This window comes from Callithrix jacchus, chromosome X (genome assembly GCF_049354715.1).
Source record: "Callithrix jacchus isolate 240 chromosome X, calJac240_pri, whole genome shotgun sequence".
NCBI classification, from domain to species: Eukaryota; Metazoa; Chordata; class Mammalia; order Primates; family Cebidae; genus Callithrix; species Callithrix jacchus.
Window position 1 is genome coordinate 146,105,919 of NC_133524.1, and position 14,808 is coordinate 146,120,726.

The 14,808-nt window shown below is 60.0% G+C and overlaps 1 protein-coding gene across 10 annotated transcripts; it reads right to left on the minus strand.

Moving 5' to 3' along the window:
* Positions 1 to 1,564: 1,564 nt before the first annotated feature.
* Positions 1,565 to 13,670, minus strand: LOC100896493 (melanoma-associated antigen 9). 10 transcript variants are annotated; one of them, XM_035289609.3, is made up of 3 exons: positions 13,614 to 13,670; positions 3,229 to 3,299; positions 1,565 to 3,153 (listed from the first exon to the last, which is right to left on the minus strand). In XM_035289609.3, exon 3 carries the CDS (start codon positions 3,086 to 3,088, stop codon positions 2,162 to 2,164), a length of 927 nt encoding a protein of 308 aa, XP_035145500.1. In that variant the 5' UTR covers positions 3,089 to 3,153; positions 3,229 to 3,299; positions 13,614 to 13,670; the 3' UTR covers positions 1,565 to 2,161. The 10 variants fall into 10 exon arrangements, with proteins under 10 accessions (XP_035145500.1, XP_035145489.2, XP_035145495.1 ...); XM_035289598.3 differs by lacking the exon at positions 13,614 to 13,670 and adding an exon at positions 12,198 to 12,294; XM_035289604.3 differs by lacking the exon at positions 13,614 to 13,670 and adding an exon at positions 11,721 to 11,782.
* Between the last annotated feature and the right edge of the window lie 1,138 nt (positions 13,671 to 14,808).

A 14,808-nucleotide genomic window follows, 5' to 3' on the forward strand; every position in this document is an offset into this window, starting at 1 on the left:
AAGGGCAGCGTGACACGGGAATGTGCTGGTGCCAGACAGAAAGGCTGATCATGTATTTGTCCCTCAGACCCAGGAAAGAGAAGACAAAAAGATGTGGCTGAGCATTTGTGGGCGCCCCTACAACCTGTTTCATAGTAGGTGCTCAATGGACAGCACCCAGCAGACAGTTCCCAGGGGACCCACCACATGCCATCCCCAAATGGTATTTGATGCTCATTGTCACCTTCTTTAGGCCTGCATTTAGTACCTCGGCCTCGGGGCCCTTCTTTCTGTTACTTGAGAGACATGATGCATTGCTGAGAAGAGAGATGAAGTGTCAGTGAGGAGGTCAGCCTCAGGCTCAGGGGAGTGGGAACGGCATGGGCTCCAGAGAAATTCAGATCAGGGATCCAGTTGCAGCTCTGTTCCTCACTAGCCACGCGATCCTGGGAAATACAGAAGGTCCGTGAGCCTCTGGTTCTTCCTCTGTGAAGCAGGTGTGATGAGGCCCTTCCACTAGGACTGCTGGAGTGTGTTCAATGTAAGTGAAAGCCCTGGCTCGGGGCCTGGCGTTGAATTAGAAGTTTAAGGAATGGCAGAGGGCTGTTATATCTAATATTGTTTGACCCCAGACCCTAGCACTCTGGGATCTCGTTAATGTTGTTGTTCTCCAAGACTTATCAGAGAATAGACAGCTCCACAGGACATGGGATAATTAGCCCAAACAGGAAGTTTCCTCAATAAAAGTAAGTACTTCCTCTTAGAGAATGTACTTCAAAATTTGGGTGTGCTGGAGTCTTGCGCAGCCGGATGCAGCTCAGAGCTCCTAGAATTTGAATCAAGGATCAGCTCCTTGCCTCTCTCCCAGCTGCTTTTTGATCCAAGACACTGTTTTCACTCATTTTTCTAACGCTCAGAATCTAGCCTTTCCTTACAATTGGTCAAATCCCACTTGAGATAACTTGATTAGAATGCCTTTTAAATAGGATCAACTCTGGGTCTCCAAGACAGGCAGAAAACCACCAATGACTTCTGGGCTTCCTTTCCTGGGAGATTCACGCTTATCCTGCAGGAAACCCTTGCAGACGACAGGTACCCATCACCTAGCCCCTGCACTGTGTTCAGCCGCACCGAGACAAGGGCGCAGGACACTTTCCTCCTATTCCTGCCCCAGGTGGAAGCTCTTCTCCGTTCATCCACCATCCAAAAGAAACTGCTGAGCAGTTCTCCATTCCAGGCCTTTCTCTCTTCCTCTGAGAATCTGGCTCTGGCACCATCCAGCTTCATTACAGTTTGCTCCCCTAGAAGGAACTGCAGTTTCCCAAAGCCCCAAAGCCCCTGGCTCAGGGCATACACACTCCACTGCTGTCATCTACAGCCCCAAACCCTCACCCATGTTTTATTTTCCTCTAGTCCTTGGGAGGACATCTCACCACCTTAATTTTATTGACTGTAGCTCCTAGACTTCACCGCCCTGTGGTGAAGGGGTGGGTCTGGCTTACCTTCGCCATCTCTACTAATAAGCCAGAATGTGCCGAATAACAGATGCTCAGTGCATGTTTGGAGAAAAAAAAATGAGCCAGTGAACAGGAAAAATTATTTATTCAGTTTTGTTTCTCTTACGTTCTCAAAGAAGCCAAGGGAATCCAGGTGTACATGTGCATATTTTAATTTTACAGGGGAGGGAAAGAGGTATAAGGCAAGAATTAACGATACTTTCATTTCCTTACTTCTTTATGAGCTCTATTTTGCCGCTAAGTTCAAGTTTCTAAGAACAAATTCTTAACTCATCTGCTACTTATCTTGTCCCAATTCGCAAAATAACGTGGATTTCCCCTTGGGACTCAAAAGCAAGAATCTTACTCCTAAATAACCTGAACAGCAGTATGTGTGACAGCTGTCATCCATTAACTTCGATGGTTGGGTTTCATCAAACTGACCATTAAAACAAAACAACATTTGAAGAATTGCAAAAGGGAGCAAAGATTAATTTCCAAATCATCCAACAGGCAAGGAACCCAGAGACGGTATACAGTGTGTTCACCCCCACCCACTGCCACTGAGAACACCGATTCCGATCTTCCAACAGAGAGTGAAGAATGGGTCTCACGTCACATGGGGCAGGACAACGGCTGGGTGTGGCCCTGGCCCCACAGACATTGGCCCTGGCTGCGACTGGTTCTCACACTCCCTCTTGCTCCACCCCCCAAACCTCTTCACACAGGGATGGGTAGCAGATGGGACCTCTTGCATTGATCATGATGAAATAATCTATGACTTCCTCGTAGCTGGTTTCAGCGTGGGCCTTTGAACCCCAGAGGAACTCGTAGCGCTCAGGATCACTGCCGGGCACCTGGCGGTACTCCAGATAGTTTTCCTGCACCCAATCTTGGGTGAGCAGCTTCCTGGGCTCCCCATAGAAAGTGTGCTCCATCCCAACATACACCCCCATCGCACTCAATGTTTCCCAGATAACCTCTTCAGGGGCGCAGTTGTCTTGGGCTAAGATCATACCCAGGACAACGATCAGGAGGGCGACCTTGGGCATGCTATGACCATCACCCAGCATGCTATCACATGAGAGGCCAAGAGCAGGGACAAGGACGTAGGAGTGGCTGGCGGGGTCCACCTCCTTCACTTCAACTCCGAAGATCATCTGCATGAACTCGGAGGCTTTACCGAAGATCACAGGAAAGTACTGCTCGTAATTCTGGGTGACACGCTCCAGCATTTCTGCCTCTGTGACCGGCTCCTTGACTTTATATTTGTGGAGCAGGAGACGAACCAACTCACCCACCTTAGATTTCATTGCTTCTTGGAGCAAGGAATCCAGGTGAGCTAGGTCGACCCAGGGGCTTGGCCCTTCCTCTTGTTGACTGCTGGAGCCCTCAAGGAATTGGCTCCACAGACTCCTCAGGGAGCCTCCCTGGGGACTCTGGGAAGGACTTGATGACCCAGCAGCAGACACCTCCTCCTCCTGAGAGGAGGAGGAGGTAGCCTCCTGCTCCTCGTCTGTGGGATCCTGTGTACCCACCAGGCCCAGGTCTTCCCCTTGGGCTTCAAGGTCTTCATCGGGCTTGCCACGCAGAGTCTTCTGCTCAAGAGCCATGATGACTCTGGTCAGGGCAGCAGTTGGGACTGTGAGCAGGAGCTGGGCAATGGAGACCCACAGGCCTGCGGGGAGAGGGAGCGTGTGAGAGACCGCAGCTGAGAAGCGAACCTTGGAGGTTCTAACAAATGCTGACTTACAGGTCTTCTTCAGTGCTGCTCTGGGGCTTCTTGGGGCTCCTGTCCTCCTGGTCAGCCTGTCCCCTGGGAACCTGTAGGAGGAAGCGAGAGGGCTACTCAGCGTGCAGCTGGCCTGCAGAGACCAAGGTTCTCTGGGTGACAGTAGGGTGGATGGGGCTGGGCGCTCTGGACTCCCATGTGTGCTGCGGCAGGCGGGGCCCTTGGTGCACATTCGGGGCGAACATTTCACCTTCACTGCCGACACTGCCCGGGCCGCCTCTGCTCTGTGACCCGAGGACACTGCCTCAGACCAAGGCCTGCCTGCTGCCTGGAGCTCCTAGAAGAGGAATCGAGGGGCCCTTAACCTGCAGACTGCAAGCACAGCCCTGGCCCTTCAGTGCTGCCGAGAGGGCGGCTGGACACTGTGAGTTCTACACACTTTTGGGGTGGATGTTCCCCTCGGTGCTCACTCAGGGCCCTCACGTTACTCCTGGCAGGGACTGGACTCTACTCCTCTACTTGCCCGAGAGTCTCTCAGATCAAGAGCTCATATTCCTGATACGGAACACAAGGACATGCCCCAACCAACATCTGGCCACACCTGCCCAGGGTTTCCCCAGAAGTACAGCAAGAGGGGTCCAAATTCAATGGGGTCCATGTGTCCTAGGGTGAGGATCCTGCCTGGTCCTCATCTTGATGCCTGCAGGGTCTGGAACCCTCCCTTTGTTGACCTGAGGCCTTCCTCTCCAGGAGACACCTGGAGAGGAAGTGAGGGGAGTCCATCCACCCAGCGGCTTCCCTTGGCTGACACAAGGGGCAGGGCGAGGCTAGGTCCTCTGTGGTTGGTGAGCAGGATCCCCTCAGTCTGCATTTTGACTCCTGGCAGGGCCTGGGACCCTCCCTCTGCTGATGTGACTGCAGCCCCCTCAGACCAGGGCCACTCCTCCCTGACACCAGTGATCCCAGGATAAAGGAGGGACCTCAGCAGTCAGCCCTGCACGGGCCCTCTGGGGTGACAGTAGGGGCAGGACACTCTCTCGATCTGAGAATTTCTCTGGTCTGGAGGCACCCTCAATCTTCCCTTAGGTTCCTCACTTGGACTGCTGGCCAATCCTGGGACCACCGTGTCTGTGGAACAGAGGGGCTCCCTGTTTTGTCCTCTCACCCTCTGAGAACAAGTTCCTCACCTCCCTGAGATTCAGAAACAGAGGCAAGGAGTCCCCACATTCATCACACTTGCGTGGGGTGTCCAGGGCTAACCCCACCAGCCGACCCCCTCCAGGTATGAGGCGGGCATTCCAAAGTCCTCCTGTGGGTTATTCATGTTTACTCCTGCTGGAACCTGTCCTTCCTCGACCCCCAAACCCTCGAGATGAGCGGACATCTCCCTTTACACCAATATCTCATCCCCCTGAGGGTTACTCAACTTCCTGCCCGTGGTACTTGTGAGCCTGCCACTTAGCCCCATCCTCAGAGCTAAGAACAGAGGTCACGTAGACTCTGTGGGGCGGCTTCTTTCTGCGCTGGGGGCACCTCCATTTCTCAGGAAGGGGGCACACCTTGGGTCCTGCTGATCCTGGGAGTCCTCCTTCTGCTGACCAGGTGCGAATCCCACTGTTTAATCTCTCAGTGCCCCTGGGAGCAAGGTACTCAGCTCCCTGAGACCTCTCACCCCCAACCACGTGAGAGAAATGAGAGCATGCCACATGCCATTCCTGCCTGGGGCCACCTGGGGCTGAGAATAGGCGACGCCAGTGTCTGCGAGGTCCTTTCTGCTTTGGGAGCATCTAGGTACGTTCTTACCTTCAGTCCTCACCAAACTTCCACTCTGTCACTCCTGGAAGACCCTGGATTCCACCCTGTGCTGACCAGGTGTGGCTCCCTCTGCAGAGCTGAGGACACCCCTCAGAACAAGGCCCCCACCTCCCTGAGACCTGGGAGTCAGAAGTGAGGGGGCACCACATGGTCACTCATGCATGGGATACCCAAGGCTGACCACAGGAGTGGGTTTCAGGGGGCCTCCTCGATCTGGGTGTCCTCTAGATAGTCATCTTTACTTCTGACAGGGTCTGGCCCCTTCCATTTTGCTGAACCAGAGAGGAGTCTTGCAGATCAAGGCCAACTTCTCCCTGAGACTCTCATTAAGAAAGTGTGGGGCGGGGGGCTCTTCCCTTCCTCACAGTCTGGCCTGCAACCTCCCGAGACTGATGGCAGGGGCAGGTTTCCTAGATCTGGGATGAGAGGTCTGGTGAATCCTTCCTCACGGCTCTGAGACTCCTCCCTCTGCTCACCTGAAGCCCCACTCCTCATACCACAGCCCAGTCCCCACGGACACTCGACTCCACAGGCCAGAATGCATCACATGCGGCCACCGTGCCCGGGATCGCCCAAGCCAAGATCCCCACTGATCTGGACTCCACGGTCCCTCTGCCCTACCTCTTCTTCCTTCCCTGGTCTCCTAGAGGGCTGGGCCCCACCCCTCTGTAGACCTGAGTCTCTATCCATCAGATTTCCGAAACTGAATGAGGAGGCACCTCGGTCTCAGATGGAGGCGGGGTGGGCCCACTGTCCTGGGGTGCTGGGTCCCCTCAGGCCTCCCTTGTCTCCCAGCAGGACCTGGGCCCTCCCTCTGTTCTCTTGGTATCGTTGGCCATGCTAACGATACCAAGCCCCTTCCCTCGGTCAGTCCAAGTTGCAGACATCAGGATCCGCTTGCCTGGCCGCCATGCCCGGAACTTCCCAGGGTTGACAGCAAGGGCAGAGAGAGACTCCCTCTACGGGACCTCAGCCCTTCCTCAGAATCCTGACCTTGATGCCTGGCAGAGCCCGGCCCCTGCCCTCTGCTAACCAGCCCTCCCCTGGTCACACCAAGCTCTGACTCCAGAGTCCCCTGGGGCTTAAGCGTCAGGGTGGCAAAGGGTGGCCCAGCCTGAGAAGTCTGCCCCCGGGTAGGCCCGGGCTGGCAGCAGGGGTGGTGCTAGATTATTTGGGTCCCTCTATCTGGGGTGGGGGCATCCCCACTCCTTCCTCGTTGTCTCACCTTGCCTCCTCACAGAGCCCGGGCCCACTTCCCTCTACTTATCTTAACCTGCCACTCAGAACCAGGCCCTTGCTACTCTCTGATCCCCAAAGTACAAGCCAGTGGCCTTACATCCGGGCACCCAGAGCTTCCCTGTGTCAGCAGCAGGGGCAGAAAGGATTCTGCCGTGGGAGACTTGGGGGTGGGACGGAGTTGAGGGTGGAGAGTGGGGGTGAGGATGAGGGTGGGGAACCTGGGGCTGTAGGTCATGGTGGTGGTGGTCCGGTTAGAGGTGGGGAGGTGCTCAGCCCTCCCTCAGGGTCCTGATCTTCATGCCTGGCAGAGCCTGGACCCTGCCCTCTCCTCACCAGCCCTGCCCTGGCCTCACCAAGCGCTCACTCCAGAGTCCCCTGGGGCTTAAGTGCAGGGGTGGTGAGGGTTGGCCGACCCTGAGGAGTCCGCCCCCATGGGGTGGTCCGGAGCAGGCCGCAGATGCAGTGCTGGATTACTTGGGGTCCTCTATCTGGGATGGGAGGGTCCCGAGTCCTCCCTCAGCCACGCACCTTGCCTCCTCACCGAGCCCGGGCCCACTTCCCTCTGCTGATCTTAAGCCGCCACTCAGAACCAGGCCCTTGCTACTCTCTGATCCCCAAAGTACAAGCCAGTGGCCTTACATCCGGGCACCCAGAGCTTCCCTCTGTTAGCAGCAGGGGCAGAAACGGATTCTGCCATGGGAGACTTGGGGGTGGGACGGAGCTAGCCGCAGATGTGGTGCTGGATTACTTGGGGTCCTCTATCTGGGAAGGGAGGGTCCTGAGTCCTCCCTCAGCTTCTCACCTTGCCTCCTCACAGAGCCTGGGCACGCTGCCCTCCGACGATATCAACCCGCCCCTCAGAGCGATGCCCTCACTACTCTCTGACCCCCCCCACTCCCCATGGGCAAGTCACCGGCCGCGTATCCAGTCACCTGGGTCTTCCCTCGGTTGACAGCAAGGGCAGAAACAGATTCTGCTGCTGGAGGGTTGGGGGTGGGATGGGGTGCGGTGGAGAGTGGGGCTGAGGATGGGGATGGGGAACCTGGGGCTGTAGGTCACGGTGAGGTGGGTCGGGAGCTCAGCCATCCCTCAGGGTCCTGACCTTGATGCCTGGCAGAGCCTGGGCCCTGCCCTCTCCTAACCAGCTCTGCCCTGGTCACACCAAGCTCTCAATGCACAGTGTCGAGCGGCTTCAGTGGCGGAGGGGCGTAGGGCGGCCCAACCTCACAAGTCTGCCCAGGGTCGGCCCCGGCGTGGTCCAGGGCTGGGAGCGGAGACGGCACTTGGTCCTTTAGGGTCCTCTATCTGGGGCGGGGGCGTCCTCAGACTTTCCTCAGCACCTCACCTGGATTCCTCACAGAGCCTGGGCCCGATTCCCTCCACCGGTATCGAGCCGCGCCTCAGAAGGAAGCCTCTCCCCTTTCAAACACCGTAGTGCGCACGTCAGTGACGTCACACCCGGCCTCCCGGATGGGGCTTCACTGGCTTGACAGTAGGGGCTGAACTGCGTTCTGACGGAGTAAGGGTGCCGAAGGGGAGAGGGGACCTCAGTCATCCCCCAGGGTCCTGACCTTGATGCCTGGCAGAGCCTGGGCCCTGCCCTCTCCTAACCAGCTCTGCCCTGGTCACACCAAGCTCTCAATCCACAGTGTCGAGCGGCTTCAGTGGCAGAGGGAAGGGGGGCGGCCCAACCTCACAAGTCTGCCCTGGGTCGGCCCCGGCGTCATCCAGGGCTGGGAGCGGAGACGGCACTTGTTCCTTTAGGGTCCTCTATCTGGGGCGGGGGCGTCCTAAGACGTTCCTCAGCACCTCACCTGGATTCCTCACAGAGCCTGGGCCCGCTTCCCTCCACCGGTATCGAGCCGTCCCTCAGATGGAAGCCTCTCCCTTCTCTCAGACCCCCCCCCCCGCAGTGCGCACATCACTGACGTCACAACCGGCCTCCCGGATGGGGCTTCCCTGGCATGACAGTAGGGTCTTAACCGCGCTCTGATGGAGTAAGGGTTCCGAACGGGATAGGGGCCCTCAGTCATCCCCCAGGGTCCTGACCTTGATGCCTGGCAGAGCCTGGGCCCTGCTCTCTCCTAACCAGCTCTGCCCTGGTCACACCAAGCTCTCATTCCACACTGTCAAGCGGTTTCAGCGGCGGAGGGAAGGGGGGCGGCCCAACCTCACAAGTCTGCCCTGGGTCGGCTCCCGGGTGGTCCAGGGCTGGGAGCGGAGACGGCACTTGGCCCTTTGGGGTCCTCTATCTGGGGAGGGTGCCTCCTCAGACTTTCCTCAGCACCTCACCTGGATTCCTCACAGAGCCTGGGCCCGATTCCCTCCACCGGTATCGAGCCGCGCCTCAGAAGGAAGCCTCTCCCCTTTTAAACACCGCAGTGCGCACGTCAGTGACGTCACATCCGGCCTCCCGGATGGGGCTTCCCCGCCTTGACAGTAGGGGCTGAACCGCGCTCTGACTGAGTAAGGGTGCCGAAGGGGATAGGGGCCCTCAGTCATCCCCCAGGGTCCTGACCTTGATGCCTGGCAGCGCCTGGGCCCTGCCCTCTCCTAACCAGCTCTGCCCTGGTCACACCAAGCTCTCATTCCACACTGTCTAGCGGTTTCAGCGGCGGAGGGAAGGAGGGCGGCCCAACCTCACAAGTCTGCCCTGGGTCGGCCCCCGGGTGATCCAGGGCTGCGAGCGGAGACGGCACTTGGTCCTTCAGGGTCCTCTATCTGGGGCGGGGGCGTCCTCAGACTTTCCTCAGCACCTCACCTGGATTCCTCACAGAGCCTAGGCCCGCTTCCCTCCACAGATATCGAGCCACACCTCAGAAAAAAGCCTCTCCCTTCTCTAAGACCCCCCCTCCCCGCAGTGTGCATGTGACGTCACATCCGGCCTCCCGGTTGGGGCTTCCCTGGCTTGACAGTAGGGGCTGAACCGCGTTCTGATGGCGTAAGTGTGCAGAAGGAATAGGAGGGGGGTAGGGCAGCCCAACCTCACAAGTCTGCCCTGGGTGGCCAAGGTGTGGTCCAGGGCTGGGAGCAGAGATGGCACTTGGTGTTTTAGGGTCCTCTATCTGGGGCAAGGGCCTCCTCAGACTTTCCTCAGCACCTCACCTGGATTCCTCACAGAGCCTGGGCCCGCTTCCCTCCACCGGTATCCAGCTGCGCCTCAGAAAGAAGCCTCTCCCTTCTCTCAGACCCCTCCTCCCCGCAGTGCACACGTGACGTCACATCCGGCCTCCCGGTTGGGGCTTCCCCGCCTTGACAGTAGGGGCTGAAATGCGTTCTGACGGAGTAAGGGTGCCGAAGGGGATAGGGGCCCTCAGTCATCCCCCAGGGTCCTGACCTTGATGCCTGGCAGCCCCTGGGCCCTGCCCTCTCATAACCAGCTCGGCCCTGGTCACACCAAGCTCTCATTCCACAGTGTCTAGCGGTTTCAGCGGCTGAGGGAAGGGGGGCGCCCAACCTCACAAGTCTGCCCTGGGTCGGCCCCCGGGTGGTCCAGGGCTAGGAGCGGAGATGGGACTTGGTCCTTTAGAGTCCTCTATCTGGGGCGGGGGCGTCCTCAGACTTTCGTCAGCACCTCACCTGGATTCCTCACAGAGCCTGGGCCCGCTTCCCTCCATCGGTATGGAGCTGCGCCTCAGAAGGAAGCCTCTCCCTTCTCTCAGACCCCACCTCCCCCAAGTGCGCACGTCACTGACGTCACATCCGGCCTCCCGGTTGGGGCTTCCCTGGCTTGACAGTAGGGGCTGAACCGCGTTCGACTGAGTAAGGGTGCCGAAGGGGACAGGGGCCCTCAGTCATCCCCCAGGGTCCTGACCTTGATGCCTGGCAGCGCCTGGGCCCTGCCCTCTCCTAATCAGCTCTGCCCTGGTCACACCAAGCTCTCATTACACAGTGTCTAGCGGTTTCAGCGGCGGAGGGAACGGGGGGGCCCAACCTCGCAAGTCTGCCCTGGGTCAGCCCCCAGGTGGTCCAGGGCTGGGAGCGGAGATGGCACTTGGTCCTTTAGGGTCCTCTATCTGGGGCGGGGGCGTCCTCAGACTTTCCTCAGCACCTCACCTGGATCCCTCACAGAGCCTGGGCCCGCTTCCCTCCACCAGTATCGAGCGGCACCTCAGAAGGAAGCCTCTCCTTTCTCTGACCCCCCCGCCCCCGCAGTGCGCACATCACTGACGTCACAACCGGCCTCCCGGATGGGGCTTCCCTGCCTTGACAGTAGGGGCTGAAACGCATTCTGACGGAGTAAGGGTGCCGAAAGGGATAGGGGCCCTCAGTCATCCCCCAGGGTCCTGACCTTGATGCCTGCCAGCCCCTGGGCCCTGCCCTCTCCTAACCAGCTCTGCCCTGGTCACACCAAGCTCTCAGTCTAGCGGCTTTAGCAGCGGAGGGAAGGGGGCGGCCCAACCTCACAAGTCTGCCCTGGGTCGGCCCCCGGGTGATCCAGGGCTGCGAGCGGAGACGGCACTTGGTCCTTCAGGGTCCTCTATCTGGGGCGGGGGCGTCCTCACACTTTCCTCAGCACCTGACCTGGATTCCTCACAGAACCTGGGCCTGCTTCCCTCCACCGGTATCGAGCTGCACCTCAGAAGGAAGCCTCTCCCTTCTCTCAAACACCGCAGTGCGCACGTCAGTGTCGTCACATCTGGCCTCCCGGATGGGGCTTCCCTGGCTTGACAGTAGGGCCTGACCCGCGTTCTGACGGAGTAAGGGTGCGGAAGGGGATAGGGGCCCTCAGTCATCCCCCAGGGTCCTGACCTTGATGCCTGGCAGAGCCTGGGCCCTGCCCTCTCCTAACCAGCTCTGCCCTAGTCACACCAAGCTGTCATTCCACAGTGTCTAGAGGCTTCAGCGGCGGAGGGGGGTAGGCCGGCCCAACCTCACAAGTCTGTCCTGGGTCGGCCACGGCGTGTTACAGGGCTGGGAGCGGAGACGGCACTTAAGTCTTTTAGGGTCCTCTATCTGGGGCAGGGGCGTCCTCAGAGTTTCCTCAGCACCTCACCTGGATTCCTCACAGAGCCTGGGCACGCTTCCCTCCACCGGTACCGAGCTGTGCCTCAGAAGGAAGCCTCTCCCTTCTCTCAGACCCCCCCACCCCATGCGCACGTCATTGACGTCACATCCGGCCTCCCAGTTGGGGCTTCACTGGCTTGACAGTAGGGGCTTAACCGCGATCTGACGGTGCCGAAAGGGATAGGGGCCCTCAGTCATCCCCCAGGGTCCTGACCTTGATGCCTGGCCTGGGCCCTGCCCTCTCCTAACCAGCTCGGCCCTGGTCACACCAAGCTCTCATTCCACAGTGTCTAGCGCCTTCAGTGGCGGAGGAGGTGAGGGCGGCCCAACCTCACAAGTCTGCCCTGGGTCGGCCCCTGGGTGGTCCAGGGCGGGGAGCAGAGACGGGAGTTGGCCCTTTGGGGTCTTCTATCTAGGGCGGGGGCGTCCTCAGACTTTCCTCAGCACCTCACCTGGATTCCTCACAGAGCCTGGGCCCGCTTCCCTCCACCGGTATGGAGTTGCGCCTCAGAAGGAAGCCTCTCCCTTCTCTCAGACCCCCACCACCACAGTGCGCACGTCAGTGACGTCATCATCCGGCCTCCCGGTTGGAGCTTCCCTGGCTTGACAGTAGGGGCTGACCCGCGTTCTGACGGAGTAAGGGTGCCGAAGGGGAGAGGGGACCTCAGTCATCCCCCAGGGTCCTGACCTTGATGCCTGGCAGAGCCTGGGCCCTGCCCTCTCCTAACCAGCTCTGCCCTGGTCACACCAAGCTCTCAATCCAGTGTCGAGCGGCTTCAGTGGCGGAGGGAAGGGGGGCGGCCAAACCTCACAAGTCTGCCCTGCGTCGGCCCCGGCGTCGTCCAGGGCTGGGAGCGGAGACGGCACTTGGTCCTTTAGGGTCCTCTATCTGGGGCGGGGGCGTCCTAAGACGTTCCTCAGCACCTCACCTGGATTCCTCACAGAGCCTGGGCCCGCTTCCCTCCACCGGTATCGAGCTGTCCCTCAGAAGGAAGCCTCTCCCTTCTCTCAGACCCCCCGCCCCCCGCAGTGCGCACGTCAGTGACGTCACATCCGGCCTCCCGGATGGGGCTTCCCTGCCTTGACAGTAGGGGCCGAACCGTGTTCTGACGGAGTAAGGGTGCGGAAGGGGATAGGGGCCCTCAGTCATCCCCCAGGGTCCTGACCTTGATGCCTGGCAGCGCCTGGGCCCTGCCCTCTCCTAATCAGCTCTGCCCTGGTCACACCAAGCTCTCATTACACAGTGTCTAGCGGTTTCAGCGGCGGAGGGAAGGGGGGGGCCCAACCTCGCAAGTCTGCCCTGGGTCAGCCCCCAGGTGGTCCAGGGCTGGGAGCGGAGATGGCACTTGGTCCTTTAGGGTCCTCTATCTGGGGCGGGGGCGTCCTCAGACTTTCCTCAGCACCTCACCTGGATCCCTCACAGAGCCTGGGCCTGCTTCCCTCCACCAGTATCGAGCGGCACCTCAGAAGGAAGCCTCTCCTTTCTCTGACCCCCCCGCCCCCGCAGTGCGCACATCACTGACGTCACAACCGGCCTCCCGGATGGGGCTTCCCTGCCTTGACAGTAGGGGCTGAAACGCATTCTGACGGAGTAAGGGTGCCGAAAGGGATAGGGGCCCTCAGTCATCCCCCAGGGTCCTGACCTTGATGCCTGCCAGCCCCTGGGCCCTGCCCTCTCCTAACCAGCTCTGCCCTGGTCACACCAAGCTCTCAGTCTAGCGGCTTCAGCGGCGGAGGGAAGGGGGCGGCCCAACCTCACAAGTCTGCCCTGGGTCGCCCCCGGGTGGTCTAGGGCTGGGAGCGGAGATGGCACTTGGCCCTTTGGGGTCCTCTATCTGGGGAGGGTGCCTCCTCAGACTTTCCTCAGCACCTCACCTGGATCCCTCACAGAGCCTGGGCCCGCTTCCCTCCACCGGTATCGAGCCGCGCCTCAGAAGGAAGCCTCTCTCTTCTTTCAAACACCGCAGTGCGCACGTCAGTGACGTCACATCCGGCCTCCCGCTTGGGTATTCCCTGGCTTGACAGTAGGGGCTGAACCGGGTTCTGACAGAGTAAGGGTTCCGAGGGGATAGGGGCCCTCAGTCATCCCCCAGGGTCCTGACCTTGATGCCTGTCAGAGCCTGGGCCCTGCCCTCTCCTAAGTAGCTCTGCCCTGGTCACACCAAGCTGTCATTCCACACTGTCTAGCGGCTTCAGCGGCGGAGGGAAGAGGGGTGGTCCAACCTCACAAGTGTGCCCTGGGTCGGCCCTGTCGTCGTCCAGGGCTGGGAGCGGAGACGGCACTTGGTCCTTTAGGGTCCTCTATCTGGGGCGGGGGCGCCCTCAGACATTCCTCAGTACCTCACCTGGATTCCTCACAGAGCCTGGGCCCGCTTCCCTCCACCGGTATCGAGCTGCGCCTCAGAAGGAAGCCTCTCCCTTCTCTCAGACCCCTCCTCCCCGCAGTGCGCACGTGACGTCACATCCGGCCTCCTGGTTGGGGCTTCCCTGGCTTGACAGTAGGGGCTGAACCGCGTTCTGACTGAGTAAGGGTGCCGAAGGGGATAGGGGCCCTCAGTCATCCCCCAGGGTCCTGACCTTGATTCCTGACAGCGCCTGGGCCCTGCCCTCTCCTAAGCAGCTCTGCCCTGGTCACACCAAGCTCTCAGTCTAGCGGCTTCAGCGCGGAGGGAAGGGGGGCGGCCCAACCTCACAAGTCTGCCCTGGGTCGGCCCCTGGGTGGTCCAGGGCGCGGAGCAGAGACGGGACTTGGCCCTTTGGGGTCTTCTATCTAGGGCGGGGGCGTCCTCAGACTTTCCTTAGCACCTCACCTGGATTCCTCACAGAGCCTGGGCCCGCTTCCCTCCACCGGTATGGAGTTGCGCCTCAGAAGGAAGCCTCTCCCTTCTCTCAGACCCCCCCCCACCACAGTGCGCACGTCAGTGACGTCACATCCGGCCTCCCGGTTGGGGCTTCCCTGGCTTGACAGTAGGGGCTGACCCGCGTTCTGACGGAGTAAGGGTGCCGAAGAGGATAGGGGCCCTCAGTCATCCCCCAGGGTCCTGACCTTGATGCCTGGCAGAGCCTGGGCCCTGCTCTCTCCTAACCAGCTCTGCCCTGGTCACACCAAGCTCTCATTCCACAGTGTCTAGCGGCTTCAGCGGCCAGAGGCGGGGGGCGGCCCAACCTCACAAGTCTGCCCTGGGTCGTCCCCGGCGTGGTCCAGGGCTGGGAGCGGAGACGGCACTTGGTCCTTTAGGGTCCTCTATCTGGGGCGGGGGTGTCCTCAGACTTTCCTCAGCCCCTCCCCTGGATTCCTCACAGAGCCTGGGCCCGCTTCCCTCCACCGGTATCGAGCCGCGCCTCAGAAGGAAGCCTCTCCCTTCTCTCAGACCCCCCCCACCACAGAGCGCACGTCAGTGACGTCACATCCTGCCTCCCGGTTGGGGATTCCCTGGCTTGACAGTAGGGGCTGAACCGCGTTCTGACGGAGTAAGGGTGCGGAAGGGGTAGGGACCCTCAGTCATCCCCTCGGGTCCTGACCTTGATGCCTGGCAGAGC

Coding starts and splice junctions, on each gene's coding strand:
- LOC100896493 (XM_078364163.1), bottom strand. CDS start 9,878: ATGGAGGGAAGCGGGCCCAGGCTCTGTGAGGAATCCAG. Junction 3,300..9,840: donor AGGCTCTGTGAGGAATCCAG/GTGAGGTGCTGA, acceptor TTCCTCCTACAG/GTTCCCAGGGGACAGGCTGA. Junction 3,154..3,228: donor AGCAGCACTGAAGAAGACCT/GTAAGTCAGCAT, acceptor CTCTCCCCGCAG/GCCTGTGGGTCTCCATTGCC.